The sequence below is a fragment of the Hibiscus syriacus genome, unplaced genomic scaffold (assembly GCF_006381635.1).
Source record: "Hibiscus syriacus cultivar Baekdansim isolate YM2019G1 unplaced genomic scaffold, ASM638163v2 tig00111208_pilon, whole genome shotgun sequence".
Taxonomy (NCBI): domain Eukaryota; kingdom Viridiplantae; phylum Streptophyta; class Magnoliopsida; order Malvales; family Malvaceae; genus Hibiscus; species Hibiscus syriacus.
Window position 1 is genome coordinate 1893564 of NW_024063020.1, and position 20292 is coordinate 1913855.

The 20292-nt window shown below is 35.2% G+C and overlaps 3 protein-coding genes across 4 annotated transcripts in view; 1 reads left to right on the top strand and 2 right to left on the bottom strand.

Annotated features, from left to right (window-relative positions):
• On the bottom strand, positions 1 to 17776 carry LOC120155938 (PHD finger protein EHD3-like). Of its 2 annotated transcripts, none has more exons than XM_039167391.1 (7): positions 17767 to 17776; positions 4614 to 4863; positions 3274 to 3468; positions 2905 to 3162; positions 2087 to 2176; positions 1948 to 1989; positions 1 to 1222 (listed from the first exon to the last, which is right to left on the bottom strand). In XM_039167391.1, exons 2-7 carry the CDS (start codon positions 4851 to 4853, stop codon positions 296 to 298), a joined length of 1752 nt encoding a protein of 583 aa, XP_039023322.1. In that variant the 5' UTR covers positions 4854 to 4863; positions 17767 to 17776; the 3' UTR covers positions 1 to 295. The 2 variants fall into 2 exon arrangements, with proteins under 2 accessions (XP_039023322.1, XP_039023321.1); XM_039167390.1 differs by lacking the exon at positions 17767 to 17776 and adding an exon at positions 5304 to 5391.
• LOC120155940 (BTB/POZ domain-containing protein At4g08455-like) lies at positions 12636 to 16097 on the top strand. Its single transcript, XM_039167392.1, has 3 exons — positions 12636 to 13029; positions 13559 to 13984; positions 16062 to 16097. The coding sequence occupies exons 1-3, from the start codon at positions 12676 to 12678 to the stop codon at positions 16080 to 16082; spliced, it is 801 nt and encodes a 266-aa protein (XP_039023323.1). The 5' UTR covers positions 12636 to 12675; the 3' UTR covers positions 16083 to 16097.
• LOC120155937 (probable methyltransferase PMT10) overlaps positions 14441 to 20292 on the bottom strand; it is a 19743-nt gene continuing 13891 nt past the window's right edge. The window contains exons 3-11 of the mRNA XM_039167389.1: positions 19453 to 20110; positions 18196 to 18345; positions 17846 to 18116; positions 17392 to 17502; positions 16952 to 17111; positions 15927 to 16184; positions 15679 to 15801; positions 15015 to 15092; positions 14441 to 14917 (exon numbers count right to left, since the gene is read on the bottom strand). Coding sequence (XP_039023320.1) covers positions 14719 to 14917; positions 15015 to 15092; positions 15679 to 15801; positions 15927 to 16184; positions 16952 to 17111; positions 17392 to 17502; positions 17846 to 18116; positions 18196 to 18345; positions 19453 to 20088 — 1986 coding nt within the window. The 5' untranslated portion in view covers positions 20089 to 20110 and the 3' untranslated portion in view covers positions 14441 to 14718. The remainder of the gene's footprint in view (positions 14918 to 15014; positions 15093 to 15678; positions 15802 to 15926; positions 16185 to 16951; positions 17112 to 17391; positions 17503 to 17845; positions 18117 to 18195; positions 18346 to 19452; positions 20111 to 20292) is intronic.

Here is a 20292-nt window from a genome sequence, read left to right on the forward strand (position 1 = left end):
AATAACTTTTCATCAACAAAAACAGGTTGTTCGGTCACAGTTTTCTACACAATTATACAACATTTGCTGAGAAACCATTGCTTCACGTATCTCCTCTCTAAACCATGTAATTCTTCTCATACTACAAATCCAACATTTTACTTCATCAATCCCCTGTTAGTGATGCCAGCAAAATGTGATGAAGTCCTACAACATACCAGAACATCCGTTCCCCAGCTGAAAAAAAAATGAAGAATAAGTTTCCCGTAACCAACAACTCGAAATCTTGTTATGTCCTCCAAGTGCAAGGCTCTTCCTATGTCTTCATCTGAATAGCATTCAACTTCTCCTCCAAATGTAGAGTACTGGCAGCAGTTAGAAGCATGTCCACTCCGCCTCTACTTTTATCCGACTCCTCTTTGTTTTCCTGATTTCGACTCGTTTCCAGATTATCATATGCCGGTTTGCCTCCTATGCCTTTCCTCTTTAGCTTTTTTTCCCTATTCTGGTACGCCCTTTTAGCTTTGTGTATTCGCTGGATCCGGGCATCACATTCTCTGCAAAACCATTTCCCGCTAGGGATTGAGGTTCGTGGTGGTTTCATGCAATAAATGTGGTATGCAGCATCACAGCCATCACATAAAACAATCTTATCATCATCTTTATCGATGAGGCAAGTTCTACACAGACATGAAGGGCAGTACCAAACGGAACAATATGATTTCAACTGTTTCATTGTCAGGCACCTCACATGATAATATTTATGGGGGCAGAAGGGATGCTCACAACTCCTTAACTCCTCACCTTGTTGAACAACACTTCCGCAAATTTTACAATCACGTTGGTTTTCGCTCTGTTGTTGGGATTGAGGCCCCTGGTTGATGCTACATTTTGAATTTTCTCCAAGGTCAGTAAACGCTTCAAAGTTTCCGTTATGATTTTCATCAGCAACATCTTCGTAGATATTCCCGGGGACATTCAGTCTCTCGCATACCACACAGTTCTCATGCGGAGATCCTATTCCCTTTGCAGTACAGCTTGCACAATACCAACTTCTTGTAGGAATCTCCTTCACGGCGGGGTTAATACAGGTAACATGGTACATTACCTCACAAGAATCACAAACTAAACAATCCTTCTCATCTGCTTTCTCCCCACAATGCCTGCAAGTGCAAACTTTATACGCACCACAGGCTTCAGTTTGCTCCAGTTTAACATGAGATTCCGGCTCCCGAGTACAGAACTGTTTTCCATTGGGGAAAAAGAGGAAATAATATATCTCATAAAGGAAACTCAACCTTCAAAGCAGATTCTTAACATATAAATTGTTATAGCTTGCAATGTAATACAAATTAAAAGCTAGAGAAAAACAGTTCAGGTCAGAATCCTCCTCCTGCCTTAAATCCAATGTGCTATACAAATGCTAAATTCAAATATTCATCAAAATGCTCTATAAATATCAAAATCAAATAGCAAACCCATCAATTTTTATACAAAGCAGTACCTCCATTGAAATTTTCCCAAACATAACAACAGAAATTGCAAGGTCTTATCCTGAATCAACTTTGTCCAACTCTTAAGCACCCTAAACTGGGTAGTTCTAAGGTGAGGGTCTTTAATTTAAGGTAAAATAATGTAAGATAATAAAACTATTCCCAAAAGATGCATAAATTGGTATATACATTGTAACATTTTGGGTACATATCCAAAAGGTTATCAATTTTTGTGTGTATACATAAATTGAGTATATTTTGGTAACAGTTTATGTATCTTACCTTATTTTCACCTTAAGATTCCTTTTATTAGAATCTCCCCCTAAACAACCTAAAACAGTTCTTTCATTTTTTATGCAAAATATCTAATATGGTTAAATCAATGCACCTATAACTGAAATTTGAAGTTAGAGCAACACATTATGCTGATTCAAGCATGCAAATGCAAACCACAAGCTAATTCAAGAATGTTTACCTCATGTTTGTCCTCTTCGACAGCAACACCAGAACAGCCAATCTGAAAGTTTGAAGAAAAAACATCACAAAGATTCATTATTAGCAATAAAGTTCTTTAAACAAATTACAATAGCAGTAGTATGTGTTTACTCACTCACTTTTTCACGATAAGATGTGCTTGATATGATGGAGAGGCTCTTTGCGAGGGATGCAATTTCAGTTCCTATTTCATGAAGTTTTCTCCATATCTACAGAAGAAAGTTAGGTTAAGGCATATACAAGTATTTGTGTAAATATATAATTACTATTGAAAAAAATAACCGGATCTGCTACATGGAATAAGCTATTTATTTTGGGGGTTATTTTGCAATCATTTCTTCTCTTTGCAAGAAAAAGTTTCTGCAAGTCCATTGCATTGAACGCCAAATTAAGGAAAATCAAGTTTACAACATGAGCCCAAAAAAAAAAGAAGCAAAAATCTGATACAAATACACCATGTATTGATGCATATGCAAGAATAATCAACTAGAAATAAGATACACTGATCTAGTAAATGCCTCTATAAAAATAAGCAGCAGGTTCTCAAATCATTCAAATTTTTATTAGAATTGATCTCAGGTCCCACATCCATCCAAATTATCAGTACCAATGTGGTTTTAAAATTAAATTCAAATAAAACTGCTACATGAAGCGTAAATGTTCACTTCTAGAATGTCCTACAAAATGAAATAAGCAGATTAGTTTACTGAAAACAATATATTTCAATTGGATATCCTTCACAAAAGTTCAGCAATATAGAATCTAGCATCATCTAGCTAAGGGCCCAGAATGTAATAAATTGTTCTAAACGTAACTGAAAATTGAGCTTATAAAATTTTAATTCAATCAATGTAACATTTTTAGCTTTAAACTAGCATCATCTAGCTAAGGGTCCATTCAAGCAATTCATGCAAATAAGAATGGTTGCATAAATTACCTGCTGAATGTCTGAGGAGAAAAGCATAGGTGATTGCTCATAAGCTCCATCTTTCATCTTTGAGTTCATGAGACTTGAGTGAAAAAGGTTATCAAGCTTGATCCCTTGGAAATTGTCATATAGAAGCTTACACAAAGATGTGAATTTTTCAGAAATTATAACTTCAAAGAAAACACGCTGGCACATCTCAGTGGTGGTTTGAGGTTTTGACTCCTTAAAGGACCCATTAGATATAACAGCCTCCAGCTCCTCAGAATCCTGTAGATGAATCATAAAATTAACATTCCAATATATCAGAAAGAAAATTGAAAATAGAAAGATCAGTGCAAGATATCATTGACCACGTGGAATTTAGATAAAAGCATAAACCTTAAATGTCACATCACAACCATTTTCTCGATGAAATAAAATTGCATCTTGAATGCAACGCTGTATACCACCTTCATCACCACTTAATAATTGATGCATGTGCTCCAATACAACATTAACATTTCTCCACTTCCTTTGACGACGATAATTTTTGTCATTTAAAGAATCACAATGATAAGTACCAGGAAGAGTGACCTGCTCACAATAAGCATATCCATTAGCATGTCAAACTGTACTGTGTAGTCTCGAAAGCCAAACATCTTTGTTTAAAAGAAAAACAAAGACAAGAACTTCTCAGCTCAAAGAGAATATCGAGTATTCACAAAAAAAAAAAAGAACACAACAAATACATATATCTCGATAACATAGGGCCAAATTATTAAATCTTGCTATAGATAATTCAGAACTTTTCCACTTTTATCATCCATGCATTCTACGGAAGGGTGGCATACCGTATCATAGCTTGCTTCGCTAACTTTAGAAGCTTTTGCTTCCTTAGTTACCAAAAGGTATCTAACAGCCATAAATCAGGAATCTATTTCTTTGGTTTTATATGTAATGCTGAAAAGATTTTATTCAAAAAAGATATGGGATACTTAAGAAATAGAACCATGAAACTAGTAAAAACAACTATCACTTTCAATTATCATTGTTATTCAGGATAACAGGATTAAAATTCTCAAATACATCAGCCCCTATTCATTTGACCGACATGATAGCAATACACTGAAGTTACCATAAAAGAAAATTTGACATTTTTACATCCCATGCCCCTTCACAGCTTCAAGTGCAGCAGCAGCAGCACACATCTTGATGAAGCCTTAGAGAACAAGGCTGGAGGGCTAAGGCTAACTTTTAGGAATATTTGTAGAATCAACTCACTTGCAAACAATTTCTAACCTCGTTGCACAAGAAAGAATATTCATAAAAGAACCACATCCGTTCAACCAAAAAAGCCACCCAAAAACCACATGAGTTTCAAAATACCATCAACAAGTAACAACTACCCATTATTGTGAATTTCTAGCATTACAAGCTCACATATTTATGGCATACTATGCACAATAGCTTGAATTTTTCTTCGAAGTACCCAACAACTCGGTCAAATCTTCTCCTCGTATGTCATACCCACAGGATGATCACTCAGAGCTTTCCATCTGATTGCAAACAAGTTAATCTTTTTCTCAACGACCAAAATGCAAAATCTATATGCTCTTATGACTAGGTTAAAAGTACCGTAATAAGCCCATGCCCATTCATCATTATACATTACAACAACAAAAGAAAGTGAAAGCTATAGCTGCAAACATACATATTCAGACATGTTTATCAAAATCTACCTGGTCTGCCGATGCTCTCCCACCATCATGCACTTTGACCTTTGAACTCGAACTTGACTGTCTGCGCCTCTTATATGTTCGGAAACTCTCACTTGCTCCTGAACTTCCATCACCAGAATCATTCATACATTCATATCCAAACCCATTATCCAAAGGTTCACTCTTGGAGCACCTAATTTCCTTCCCACTCTCAGTTCCTTCACCACTGCTTGTCCCCTCCTCAAGACCCATTTCTACCATTCACAAAACCCTAGTTTGCAGAGCATTTCACCACAGAGTTAGGGTTTCAGTATAACAAACCACGTCATCTTCCAAATTCACATAAAATTATCACATAAACACCTTAAAATCATCAAATTCAGTGAAAAAATATGTTATGCAACTAGGAAACCAAATAAAAAAACCAAAAGAAAATTTGAACTGTAAATAAACAATACCCTGCTCTCTATTTCCACCAAAAAGAAGACGAAAACAAATAAATTTAGCCAAATTAATCAAGGTAATCTAACGGAACTTCAGTATTTACTAATTATAAATTATTCGCGGTTCAAGAATTACAAATTTGAATCATTTAACAACTACGTCTTCTCTATCTCTCTCTTTTCCCTACCTACATTTCTCGAGAACCAAACAGCAAACAACAAAAGGAAGACTCCAAATGAAAATGAAAAGAGAATAAAGAAGGTTCACCTAAGATGAAAAATTGAAACCCTAAACGAATTGAAAGAAGGTTTTACTATTACTTCCTCTGAAACTCTGTGCTTCCTCTGCAACCTCACGTCTTATTCCATTTATTTAGAATGTACTTTTATATTTGAAAACAAAAGGACTCCACCGAAGAATTTTAGACTTTTTACTTTACTGTTTTATTTTTGGATAACGTACACAAATGATCACTAACCTATATTGAAATAATGATTTTGGTCATTCACATTTTGAAAGTTACAAAATAGTCATTTATTTCCTAAGTGATTACAAAATTTTTATTAACTTTTATCAAACTATTATAAAAACGATCATTAAAGTTATAAAATTATAAAATAGTCCTTAAATTTATCGAAATTTATCATTATTTTATAATGAATAGTGACTATTTTGTAATAGTTTGATAAGTGTAATGAGCATTTTGTAACTTTTAAAATTTTAATGACAAAAAAGATTATTTCTGTATAATTTACTGACCATTTATGTACTTTATCCTTTAATTTGTTGGGTAAACTAGATTTCATGTCACTCAATTCAGTTACAAACATGTCACATTTTTTAAGATTACAATTTAGTCAATTAATTAAAATATTATTACGAACATGCCATCTCGTCATTAAAATTGAAATAGAAATCTCATTTGATTCAATATAATAATATTTTTAGTCTCTAGAACTTATATATTCTATAAATTTTATCAGAATTTAAAACAATTTAATATGATCAATCGTATTTTTAATAGAAATCCATTTTTTTAAATATTTTTTGCGACAATATCAAGTAGGGATGGCAACAAAAATTGAACTCATCGAGAAAAATCGAAAATCGAATTAAATGGGTCGGGTTCGGGGATGATAAACGGGGACAGATTTGATAATCCCTGCCCCGATTACCCGAATACCCGGCCTGATACCCGGCCCGATAAATATTAAAAATAATTATATATATATAATATTAATAAATTTCGTTTATGAAAGTTGAAACATTATATTATTAGTCGTTGTCATTATATTTGTCTATTTAAATTGTTTTGTTTTTATATTTTGGATGCATTTGGTGGTGTTTAGCGTTTCAAGTAAGTTTAGATCTGATAATGACATTATTTTTTAAATAACTCGTGTCATCGTGTGAAATTTAAACGGTAACGGGGATCCCCGCGGTGAAAAATAACCATCTAAGGTAAACGGTTATTTAAACGGGTAATTTTCACTGCGGTTATCCCCACGGTGAAAATTACCTGTTTAAATAACCGTTTATGCTAAACGGGGATACCCGTTTCCCCGCGGTTTTTCCCGATTACCCGATGAGGATCTCCGTTTAAATCCCCGTAGTTTTTTAAGCGGAGAGGGTACGTGTTTTTTAAACGGGGACAGGATGGGGGACCAATCCCCGGCCCAAAACAGCTCCGTTGCCATCTCTAATGTCAAGTCAAGCAAGTTTGTTGGATCAAAATAATAGTTGTATGAATGTATTATATTACAAAACAATAATACATTATTGATAAAAGCCTTCTATCGATAAATATTAGTTAATTACATGATTGAACAATTTCGCCTTGTATCTTTATAAAGTACATGTGTAACAAAACATACGACACGAAGATGAGATTGATCGACAACCAGTACAACCTACACTCCATGCTTCAAAAATATCAGAAAAACATGGAAGAAGATGTCTTCCAACTGCCAATTAAAACCAGATTCCATAGGGAATAGTTTCCCAACTCAAGAAAAAAAAAAGTAAATTGATTGAAGTTTAAGTATAAAGGATTAGTTTTCTTGAATTCCTTCGAATTATGACCAAATTGATAAAATATATAAATTTTAAAGATTAAAATTATTATTAATATCATACTACATTAGACGTTCGTTTTAATTTTAACGATAAAATAATATTTTATAATGACATTTTAATTGAATAATTTAAATTGTGAATTTTAAAATAAAGGGTAAACTACTAAGTTGATCACTTAACTATTTAGTCATTTTACTTTTGCTACCGATCTTTCAATTTTTTCAATCACACCACTTAACTATTTAATTTGTTCAATCAGACCACTAGCCATTAATGGTTGACGGAAATGTTGAGGTGGCAGTTAAAAGAATTGATATATTTTTGTATCTAGTCCTTAATAGTTATATATTCTCTTAATTTGGTCATAAATCAAATTTAATTTAATAAATTAACCATTAAATCAGGATATGAAATGTGTCACCACAAGAGTATAACACGTGTTACTACATGATTGGAGGATATTTTTTTATTAATTTTAATTTATTTAATTAAATAATTCTTGTAAGTGCCACGTCAGTATTTCCGTCAAATATTAATGACTAGTGGCTTGATTGAACAAATTAAATAGTTAAGTGGTGTAATTAACAAAATTGAAAGATCATTGGTAAACGTAAAATAGCTAAATAGTTAAGTTATCAACTGTGTAGTTTACCCTAAAATAAAAAATAGGCTCTTCCAAAAAGGACAGGTGGCGGTCGTTTATAGTAAGTACTAAATAAAGTGCTTAATCCAAAAGTCAAAGTTCAAGTCAATTTATGCTTCGTATTGTTAATTCCAACCAATAAAGAAAACACATTTTACTCAAATTCCCACTTTCGTTTCCCTTTTTGCTACCATAATAAAACAATAGGGTAAACTACCTATTTGGTCACCAACTATTAAATTTTTTAAAATTATTTCAAATGTTACATTTTAATTCTATTTTAGTCATTTATCGTTAAAATTTAACAGTGATGTTGACTAGATATTTTGTAATTTTTTTCAATGTTAGTCTAATATTACCTTATAGTAATACATCAGCATTACCATTAATTTTTTAACGATATGTGACCAAAACAAAATTAAAATGTAATATTAATTATGATTTTGAAAAAAATTAATAGTTAAGTAACCAAAATAAAAACTAAGTAATGAGTGAGTGATCAAATAGATAATTTATTCAGGTACAAAATAATGTTGGTTCGTTTTTAACTTGTGGTCGACATTGTTAGATTAGGTAACAATTGCATGCGATTAGTTTGATTTAAATTTTATTTTGCACTGTAGGAACCAAGCAAAAAAGAAATTAAAATTATATGGACTAAAACGAAAATATCATAAATTTTACAACAACAAAAAATCGCACTTGTCAAATATTTATGAATTATATATTTATATAAAATTTTAAATTTGACAAATTAGAAATAAATAAAGTCAAAGTATAAAATTACAGATAAAAATTTAAAAATTCATTGTTAAAGACAAAAATAAGGTTTTTCAAGATAAAAACAAGAGTTAATTGTATCACATGTCCTCAAAGTATGATTCTCATACAAATTGGTCCCTAAACTTTTAAATGTGTCTATTTCATCCCTAAACTATGATATCATTCTAAACCAATCCTCAAACTTTTTAATATTTTAATTTCACCCCAAACTATGACATCCATTCTAAATTGATCTTCAAACTTTTTGGATATCCCAATTTCATCCCAAACTATACGTAAATACTAATCACGTCCCTTGCTAATAAAATCGTTAGACTAAGTTATATTATTATATGTTTAAAAAAATAGAATTTAGGGCAAACCATGGTTGAAACTAATTAAATATTTGAATGAATTTGGGGATGAAATTGGAATATTTAAAAGTTTGGGGACTAATATAGAAAGAGGGTCATAATTTAGGGATGATATTAGAATATTTAAAATTTTAAAGACTAATTTAAATTGAAAATCATGGTTTAAGAATGAAATAAAATATTCAAAAAGTTTAAGGACTACTAAAGTGCAAGTTATAATTTGGGGACGTATGATACAATTAACCCTAAAAACAATGATAAAACGTCTTTGATTATTTGCCATGTGGATCTCAAAAAGATTACACGGATTAAAAAAATCGTCTCAACTCAAGAGAATGAATATAAAAATTAAAATAACGACCTTTCAAAGTTTGGTCAAATTCGAATCCTATCATTGTTACTTTTGGAAGACAATCTATAAATTCCTATGTAAATCGCAATTAGGTTTTAGGTATGCCCTGATCTTGAACTGGGGGAACTACCTCTGACCTAAACTTTAATGTACCAAAAAAAATTTACTGTTTCAATTTCTCAAAATTCTCATATTAATATATGAATTTTCATTTTCTTACAATTTAGTTCAAATCTTTTTTTTTTTTTTGAAAAAATGAAAACTTGAAACAAAATCATCGACAATTACTGACGATTTTATTTATAGGCATCTTTTATGGTCAATACAACAACAATAGCAACAAAACCCTATTCTCATATGTAAGGGGGAGGTAGGGTAGTAGGCTGCCCCCAACGCCAGGTTGAGAGCAACTTCCGTGGAAGACGTCCGGCAGTCAAAAAATTAAAAATGAAGATAAAATGCAATGCATGTATAAATAAATAAATACATAGTTGAACAGTCTTCATATGTGCGTCTGTAATGGGAAGTAATCCCTGCGTAAAAATCTCTGCATATAGACAGAAACGTAAGACCCGACTAAATTTAAAAAGATGAAACAAGAAGAGAAGGATACACAGAAGTCAATGATAGCCAGCTACGAGAAGGAATAAAGTCAAAATGGGTTAAAACCTAAACTAAGGCAACACTACTCCGCTACCCTAGTTCAAAGCCTTCATAAATTCCAATGACAAAAACGTATAAAAAGTAAAAGTCATGGAAATTACTATAAAGGCATTAAAAGAAGACGGAGATGATACACCCTATGGATGTGACCCGCACTACTCGGCTACCCTGGTCTTAAGTCTCCATACTTTCCTATCAGAGGTCATGTCCTCGGTAAGGGCTAAATCCTTCAAATCAGATCTCAAGCAGTCTTCCCACTTCCGCCTTAGTCTTCTTCTCCTTCTGGCACCGCCGACTGTAATCGACTCTACCCTCCTGACCGCATCCGAAGGTTGTCTCCTAAGGACATGCCCAAACCACCGTAGCTTTCCCTCCCTCAATTTTTCGGATACAAGCACCACCCCCAAGGACATCCTAATAGTAGAGTTTGGTGTCATGTCCCACAGAGTCCTACCACAAGCCCATCGGAGCATTCTCATTTCTGCGGACTCCATCCTCCTTACGTGATCCTTCTTGATTGTCCAACATTCTGATCCATACAGCAGCGCTGGTCTTATTTCCATTCTATAAAATTTTCCCTTAAGTTTTAGAGGCACCTTCTTGTCACACAAAACTCCAGTAGCAGCCCTCCACTTTAGCCATCCCGCCTTTATACGGTGTGTAACGTCATCATCTACACTCCTATCTTTATGTATCATAGATCCTAGGTACTTGAAACAATCTTTTGAGGGGAGAACGTATCCTTCTATGCATACTTCTACATCTTCATCGTTTTGGTTCCCACTGAAGTTTGAACATAAATACTCTGTCTTTTCAATATTGATCCTTAGACCTTTTTCTTCCAAAGCAGTCTTCCAGGTAGCAGTCTACTATTCAGCTCAGTTTTTGTTTCAGCAACTAGGACAATATCGTCAGCGAAAAGCATACACCATGGAACACCGTCTGGTGTCGTACAATAGATGTCGTCCATAATCAAGGCGAATATGTAAGGGCTAAGAGTCGACCCCTGGTGGAGTCCGATTTTCACCGGGAATGCCTCGGTGTCGCCAATTGTAGTCCTGACGTATGTAGTAGATCTACAGTATATATCACGAATCGCCCGGATATAAGCAGTTGGGATCCGTCTCGTTTCCAAGGTCTTTCAGATATTATCGCGGGGAACGTTATCATACACTTTCTCAAGGTCAATGAACGTCATGTGAAGATCTCTATTTTGTTCCCTATATTTCTCCATAAGCCGTCGAAGTAGATGAATCGTCTCCGTAGTAGACCTGTCTGACATAAAGCCAAATTGATTTTTCAAAACCCTAGTAACCTGTCTCAGCCTAGCCTCTATCACCCTTTCCCATAGCTTCATGGTATGGCTGAGTAGTTTAATACCTCTATAGTTGCCACAACGTTGGGGATCTCATTTGTTCTTATAGATTGGTATCACCGTAGACTCTCTCCACTCCTCTGGCATCTTGGCAGTCTCTAAAATGATATAAAAGATGTTAGTCAACCACTTAACTCCCTCTTCAACTAAGGCCAACCACACAGTGATAGGAATTTGATCTGGACCGACAGCTTTGTCCCTCCCCATCTTTCTAAGAGTCATTTTGACTTCCTCAAACCCAATTCTACTTGTAGAACAGTCATTGGTCGTAGTAAGATGATTGGCTGACCCATCAACGGTACTATCTGTACAGGGAGAGGCACCATCATTAAATAAGCCAAAGAAGTAACTACTCCAAACCCTCTTAATATTATGATCTTTCACTATAAGAACACCATTGTTGTCCTTAATAAACCTAATGCTACCTAGATCCTTTTTCCTATTCTCTCTGGATTTTGCAAGCCTGAAGATGTCGTTTTGTCCTTCCTTGGTGTCTGATTTCTTGTACATTTCCTCGTATGCCTTATCATTTGCTTTAGCCACCGTTTTCTTAGCTTTCCGCTTTGCCTCTTTATATCTTTGTTTAACTCTCGATCTTTATTCGTCGTCATTGCATTGTAGAAACTCCTTGAAACAAGTTTGCTTTGTCTTCACTTTAGTTTGGACTTCGTCGTTCCACCACCACGATTCTTTATGTTCCTTGACCTTCCCTGTCGACAACCCAAGGGTGTTTTTGTCCACTTCTCTGATGGAATTTGCCATATTTTTCCATAACATATCTGCATTATTTGAGTTTGTAGTTCCAAAACCTGTATTAGACAAAACTTTACTCCTAAAGTCAATAATTTTATTTATATAGCATTTCCTTTATTTTTATGTCTATATTTCTAATTTAATCTCTAAATCGCAATTTTAAAATATGAAAGCTATAGTTACAAAAAGAAATTTTATTTTACTCGTTACTGAAAAGGAAAAAATTGTTTAAATATTAAAAGTACAAATATTTCATCACTTATAATGTGTTTTAATTTAAATATATTATGAAATAATCTAAACGAAACAATAAGTAGAATATAATAAAGAAAAAATAATGATAAAGAGAGAGCTGTATTATTATTTCAATACAAGCCGTGTATAATGTTTTATCTTAACTTCATATTTATAAGTTTGAACAGTAAATGCCATATAAAACTCTAACTTTAATATATATTAAAGTCTTAATAATAATGCGTATTAACATATACACATAAATAAACATTCATAATAAAAAATATTTTTTTAAAATTAATAATATAAAAAATGAATTTTAAAATATAAAGTTTTAAAAAGTAGGAGTAATTAAAAATAGCCCACCAGTTGCGAAAGCCGCGCGTTCTTTCCCATAGAGCAAAAACATGCGACGTCATCGGTGTCACCAGGTGGTCCGATCGGATTCGGAGACGGAGAGCGAGAGCGACGCCGAGACGATGAGGTGCATGTCCTGCAAGGAAGAGTATGACCCACGCGACGCCGGCACGTGCAAGGAGTGTTACGAGGAAGCCGGAGAGACCAAGGAAGAACTCAAGCGCGAGATCGAAGATCTCAAAGCCAAAGTCGCCTTCTTACGCTTTTGGTCCCCGCTCGATCACGCCCACCGTGGCTCCCCCACCTCTCCCGGTCCTGTGTTCCCCGACGTCGTTTTGGTCGCTTCCGACGATGGCTCCCCCGGCTTGCCCCCTGTTCCAGTTCCCGCTCATAAAGCCGTTTTGGTACTATCCATTTGCTTCCTTTTGCTTCAAATTTCAAATAAAAATTGCATAGATTTTTAACTTCTAATGCGACCCAAACACATTCGAAAATTTTGTTTGGGTCGTGGCTCTTAGCTTTTACATAAGCCAAAAGGCTAGACCCAAACTAGGAAATGTGTTCTTTTAGAAAGTTCTAACTTTATACTGATTTAGGATAGTTTGATGACTAAGATTAATCATAATAAATAAGAATATATTTATTTAAAAAAAACAATTTTATTTGTCTATTTTGGTTCATTGGTTCATCCAACAAGCCTAAATCAACTTAAAGCTCAATATTTTTTGCATTGTAATCGTAGATCCTAACCCTACATATACACACACGATGTAAAAAATAATGATTGTACAGTGAAAAGACAGATGAGCTTAACTCTTGTTTTTTCAATTTATCTCAATCGCTTGCTTACCTTCACTCGTAGTTTAATGTTAAACTTTTAAATTGTGTAACTAGATCCTAACTCTCTATATGAGCATTTTGATATGAAACCAGGTGAATCGTTCACCAGTGTTCAAAGCAATGCTTGAAACTGAGATGGAAGAAAGCAGAAGTGGAACAATTAAGATCAGTGACGTATCATACGATGCCCTGCAAGCCTTTGTGAACTATCTGTACACTGCAGAAGCATGGCTGGATGAGCAGATGGCTTGTGATCTTCTGGTTTTGGCCGAGAAGTACCAGGTGAAGCATCTCAAAGGGTACTGCGAGAAGTTCCTGGTGTCCAAATTGAACTGGGATAATTCACTCATGACCTATGCTTTTGCTCACCAGCACGGTGCCAAGCTCGTCCTCGATGCGGCATTGAGTCTGATTGTCGACAACATGGATAAGCTTACGAAAAAGGAAGAGTACATGGAACTCGTGGAAAAGGATGCTCGACTTGTCGTGGAAATTTACGAAGCTTATCTCGCTAAACAGGTTAATACCGCTGCTCTAAAGGATAATCATAGTTAATTGTGTCCAGGGATTGTTTTTTCGTCATTGGGATAGAGAGTTTGTGTTTGTGATCATTGTTAATGGATGGACTTTTAGAATGATGCGAAAAAGAAGTTTGATGAGCATTGATAGGTGAAATCTATGTTGCAAGTTGTCAATGGATGGATCCTTTTGTCCCATTTTAAGTTCGATTCGAATGTTATTGAACATAGATACGAGTCAAATACGAGATCTTAGAGGATCATGTCCCTAAACTTATGCCAAGATATGTGCCAGACACGAGTGTCGAGCATACTTCAATAAAGAAAGAGTTGGGGCAAACATAACCTAGTCTATTGAAATCACATGTTCCCTCAATTGAAACATGGAATAGTTTCCTAAAGATAATCAGTAAGACATACAGGTTGTTGCATTAACGATTTCAACATATGATGAATGGCAGATTTTGTAATGTACAAATTACACTTGGAATAACAAAAGAGAAAAACGAAATCCTCCGGTATATGTTCGCTAAATGTAGTACTATCGACCTGTAATGTTCGCTGAGTACATAAAACAACAGATAATACTAAATTATGAGGAATGCGTTGCAGCTCTCGACGCTTTTTTGTTCGGAGAGTTGCAGCTTCTTTCTGTATGAGATTTCATACATGTCCGAAAGGTACAGACATGGACGGCTAAAACATGGTTTCACGCAAGCTCATCAAACAAGCATGTTACATACGTTTCTCGGATATTAAAATTCTCCAGCTTGCATGTGGACCTTCACCTGTGTCATGTACCACAGCCACCCATCCCATTGCAGTTGATATTTCTTTAAGTTCACCCATAACGGAGATTGAGTCCCGTATATATACACGTCCACCAGGTCTCAGAATCCGATCCATCTCAAGCATGATGATTGACATATTACACCTATATCGACCAGAGAAGGAACATGATAAACTGCACCGAAGAATGTGCATCATTACCAAAAATTAGGACACAAGCGGAAAAAAGGAATGAATATTACCTCTTCTTCTCGACGGAGAAAAGGCCCGATGCATGCAATAGGTCATATGTTCTTGGATAGGTATCAAATGGTTCACACCTGGAAAAGAATTTAAGAATCACAAGTCTAAAAATACTACAGATGAGATTGAAAGCATTAAAAAATATTCAATCACAAACGAACTAACAAATAAACAAACAGAAGACCGCGCAATTTTAACCACGATAAAACTAGCAATTGAAAGTTTGCAAGTATTATTACTTGCACAAACATGTTGGTTTTTACTATGCACTATTTTGACGGCTGTTTGACTTAGTTTAAAGCTCATCCTAGTTCATGGCAATTTACTGGATGTGCTGACTGCTACATGGATTAGCTCAAAGAAGCTCGGTTTTCCTCGAAACAAGCATGATGGTTTCCAGAAAGTACATCCAAGTAGAAATTTTGATTATGACATAAATGGTGTCTTCTCTCATTTATACTTTTTACTGTTATGTCCACATTGATACCAGAAGGCACATATTTTTACTATTCATGATCCAAAATAGTAGCTACGCTTCTGGATAATTAACTTCATGCACTTTATAGAAGGGTAAAGACAATCTGGCTAAATGCTACAATACCACCATGCACATGATGATGGAAGAATATGAAATCCAGATTTTTAAATCAGTATTGATCATACCAGTCATGCATAACTCCTATAAGTCCACGGTCATAAATTACAGGCAATGTGTTGAACCCACTAACAGGAGCAACATTCATAACCCAGCAATCGATCTGAAGATCATGCAATGCTGCTGCAAACCTGCATTGTAAAAAATAAACAAAATAATCAAAACAATGCAACATTTCTTTTGCATTCTTAACAAAACATAAAAGCACTTCAAAATCAGGAAAGTCTATGCTGCAGCATGGTATATAAGATGTTACCCTCCAAGTCCAGCTCTCATGTCCATCACATTACGAAGTTTCATATCTTTCCAGCGAAAAGCACGTATATAACTGTCTATTATTTCATTCCAGTATTTTGACTCAGCTTTCAAGATTTCCTTTCTGGAAATGTAGGCATCCATTTCTATGCTTTGAAGCCTGTCAGGTGGATCATGAAGACGTGCAGGCCATGTGCTGACATTAGAGCCATAACCGTTCACTGGCAATTGAGTGATGCAGGCCTTCAAATCAACATACCTGCAAACATTGTTACACTGCAGCTCGTTATAAGTTGCTCAACTTTCGCTAGTAAAGCCTCCATTAGCTTTTCTGCCATACCAAAGTTCACAGGAGAAGAGAATATGGGCAAACAAAGGCAACAAGGAAGCAACCAGCTAAAAACACTCCTTAAAAGAATGATATAATTCAAGGTTGTCGGAGGCTATGGCTTTTCTCTACCAGCAACTTCTACACTTAATTGCTGGAGGCCTAAGCAAAATAATGGTGAGAACTGAGAGTTCCCCTATCCAGAACCCCACCCTCAACCTTTTTAATTGCCAAGCTTAAACAGGGATCTCCTAATCTTTCTTCTAAACAATTCTTTGCTGTACTTCATTTATGGGTTTAACTTTAGAAGGCTTTCTCGCTGCTTTGTAAGAAATGTAAATGGCCACAGAAGTCAATTTATTGATTGATATTCACTGAAACACAAACTAAAGGTATACTATCAATGGTCGGCCACAAGCCCACAATCTTCTAAATCCTAAAGATATAGATTTGGCACAAGTAAAAGAAAACACATAGAGATTTTTCAACTTATAGGTGGTTTACAAAGTCTAACTCTCAAGTTACTGATTCTTCATTACAGCAAGGCCATGATCTGAAGAGCAATTTTAACAAAACAAAAATGCAGGATAATGAGTCCCAAAAGATCGGCCCAGTACTAAATATGTTGAAATCATTTGCATAAGATTTTTATTTTCATTTAAGTGTAGTGAACCTTCATGTATTGAAGCAGGACATACCAAACATTGTCTGAATTATCATCAGGGTCACAAAGGGGAGGTAGTGCTCCAGTATCACGATTAAGATAGCAACTATTGTTTAAAGGCTTCCGCCATATGGCAATATATCCCTCCTTCTTTACTAGCTCCCAGCAAATGCGAGAGGTAAGATCTTCCATTTCTGTAGATAAATTAGCTTACAAATAAATCTGAGCTATTTCAATGTATCAATCTTATTTTCATTGAACACAATAAAAGTTGATAAAGGTGGATGAAGGTCATAGGCGATCAAGGTGATACATACAACTGACTTTTTGGTTCTTTCTTATTTAAACGATTAAGTGATGTGAAGTATTCAAAGCATCTAAAACATTGAATCAGGATATCAAGCACCATAAAAAATGTCTGTATGTGTGTGCTGAGAGAAAAAGAGCAGTAAAAACACTGACATGAGGGGGTACCTTTCCACTGCTCTTGTAGAATCTCTTCATGTTTATATACAGGCTGTGCAGCCCAGACAAAATAGCCTCCTGCTCTGAGCATCCTGTTGACCTCGAGAAGCAAAATTCCATCTTCACCATAGGCAAAAATAGAAAGAAACATCAAGATCAAAGAGCTCTGGAGTACATGAAACATATATGTATATTTGTATATTATTAATAGCTCAACCTATTAAGCATGCAAACTACATATATATGCACATTCAGAGGGTAAACACCTGAACACGAGCAATCCTAACCACTAAAAGATTTAATACTCAAATAACCATAAAAGAATGCTTTTGGAAGAATTAAATTTCATTATTATGTGCAATAGTCAATTAAAGACAATTAAACCTTAATTGAATGCCAATACTTCTCAAATATTTCAAGATATAGCAGCTGTTTTGGACATGTTAAAGAAAATATAGCGTACCATCACGAGTCCAATTAATTCTACATCTTGAGCAATGTATCAAGTCAAAAGCCTGACTTGGATACAACAGTCGATGAGTAGCAAATACTGCAACCATGGCAGGCACCCCACGCTCTAGTGCAAATTGAATTTGGTTTTCATGAACATCTTTCGGTGCTATTGATAAAGTGGTGACATTGCGTTGTAGAAGAAAGGCACCAAAACTGGCAACTCCACAACCAATATCTAATGCAATGCGGACATGGTGACCAAAAGAAATTTCAGGGACCATCTGCAAGCAGAAATATGATTATCAATCCCATGTCAAAAGCAAGTACTGTTACCGAAAAGAGATTGTTAAAGCAGACAACCTGTGAAATCTGATTCAAATATTGATCAGCCCCGTGAATAAATTGTGTTCCACCTCCTGGAAAAATGAACTTGTCTTTCTTTATTGATATCCAATTCTGCCCACCTTTATCTTCAACTAGACGAGTATGTGGCACATTGCTAAACCAAACCTGCAATTATAACTCAACAGTACACAAAGGAACCTTCAATAAGATTTTGACAAGGTAAAATAGTTAATTTGAAATAAGAGCACCAAAGAAGGTTGTTATATCCAAATAGTATTCATAGCAGCATGTACAGCAACAGTGATAACTAGATAGGCAGATTGAGCAGCTAACAGAAAATGACAAGACTTTAACACTATAAATTCCTAAAGAGGGATATTAAAATCTCGTGACATCTATGCTCTTGGTAAATAGGCCAAAGTCATGATATATCCTCAACAGACAAAAAAATAACAGTCGAATGAAAAGTACTTACACAATAACTAAGAAATCAAAGACCATATATTTGATGAATTCAGCCACTATCAAAATATCAATAATGAGACAGGTCAGAGGCTAGCGATGCATGCTCGCATCTCTAAGCTAACCGTTATCTACCAGTTTCATTGTGATGTAGTTATCATCTTTCATCAAATAGCAGTTACTAGTTCCATTATTCCTATGTCATAAAGTTTGGAGAAATCAAATACTATTATCCATTTAATACTGAAGTTCCATCAAGGCACCAAAAATCAATCCGCCAGAATTCCTATGAGGGTAAACATTACAACTAAAACTGATATCAGACAACTTCAATGGCAAATCTAATGCATCCGGGAGATGTTAACACCAATCTAATACTAGTACTTCAAAACATAATCTCCTGATAATTTTCTACCAAGGCTACTATCACATAGGGTACTAACCTCCACTAAATTTGAAAATGGAAAAAGAAGCCGATTGCATAAACATACTATCTACGGAACTTTTCGTCTTCTCACTTCATACCTTATGTCATCACCCAAGTTCACTACATGGCTCTTTTCTACCAAGTTCAACTGCAGCCCTTTGCACAGGATATATAATTCCTTAGCTAACCATTCATCAACAAAACAATAACAACCTTAACACCCAAATTTCAATTACTTGAAACCAATACCCAATCAAACTCCCATCTACACTTACTAAAATCATCAAAGTTTTCTACTAGAAAACCCAATTACAGCTTTTTAGAACCTATTTTTAAATAACAAATAGTAAATAAAATCAAAGAATTTTCAGGCAAAAATTTACCTCATCACGACTCTGAGGCCAAGGTATAGGTCTCTGGTACCCTTTCGGTCTCGGAACCACACAATCCAACTTTTTATCTTTTCCAGGACAATGCCTCTCGTATTTCTCCCCCTTTTCACTATCACTAAACAGCTTAATTGCTTTCTCGTTATCCAAACACGGTATATAATCAACTTTACTCTTCTCACAAACCTTATATTTCTCGAACCTAATCCTAACTTCATCATCGTTCTCACTATTCCTTTTCTCTTCTTCTTCTCTTCCTTCCTCGTTTCCACCACCGAACTCTGTAGAACTACTCGTCGAGTTCGAATCTGATTCTCCGACAATGAACTCATCAGACATTCTTCCATTTTGGTCGACTATTCCCGTCCTTCGCACTGCCGGCGGCGGCGGAGGAGGAGGGGGAGAAAGCGGAGGCGACGCATGCGGAGTTGTTAAGGAGTAACCCGTTGAGAAGGAAGAGAAGGGAGAAGAAGAGGAGGATAAGTGAGTAGCAAGGAAAACGAGGGAAACAGAGAGGAGAACAACGGCTATAAATTTAACAAACTTTGGGGTTTTAAGGACATCAATTATCCTCGTAGAAGGTGCGGCGGCGGTTGTTGCAGCACTGGTTATTGGAGCTGTCGTTTTCATTTTGTTTGAACTCAGTGGGGAGCTAGTTTTCACTCGTCAAATTTTCTCAGGAAACTGACGGAAAAACTTTAGAGAGAGAAATTCGATTTGCAGAAGAAGATAAAAGATCGGAGACAGAGTGAGAGAGAGGGTATGTGAACGGAGAGAGCGTGTGGTACACGCTTCCAAGGTGGAAATATTTAATAAATGAGTAATAAAATCTTT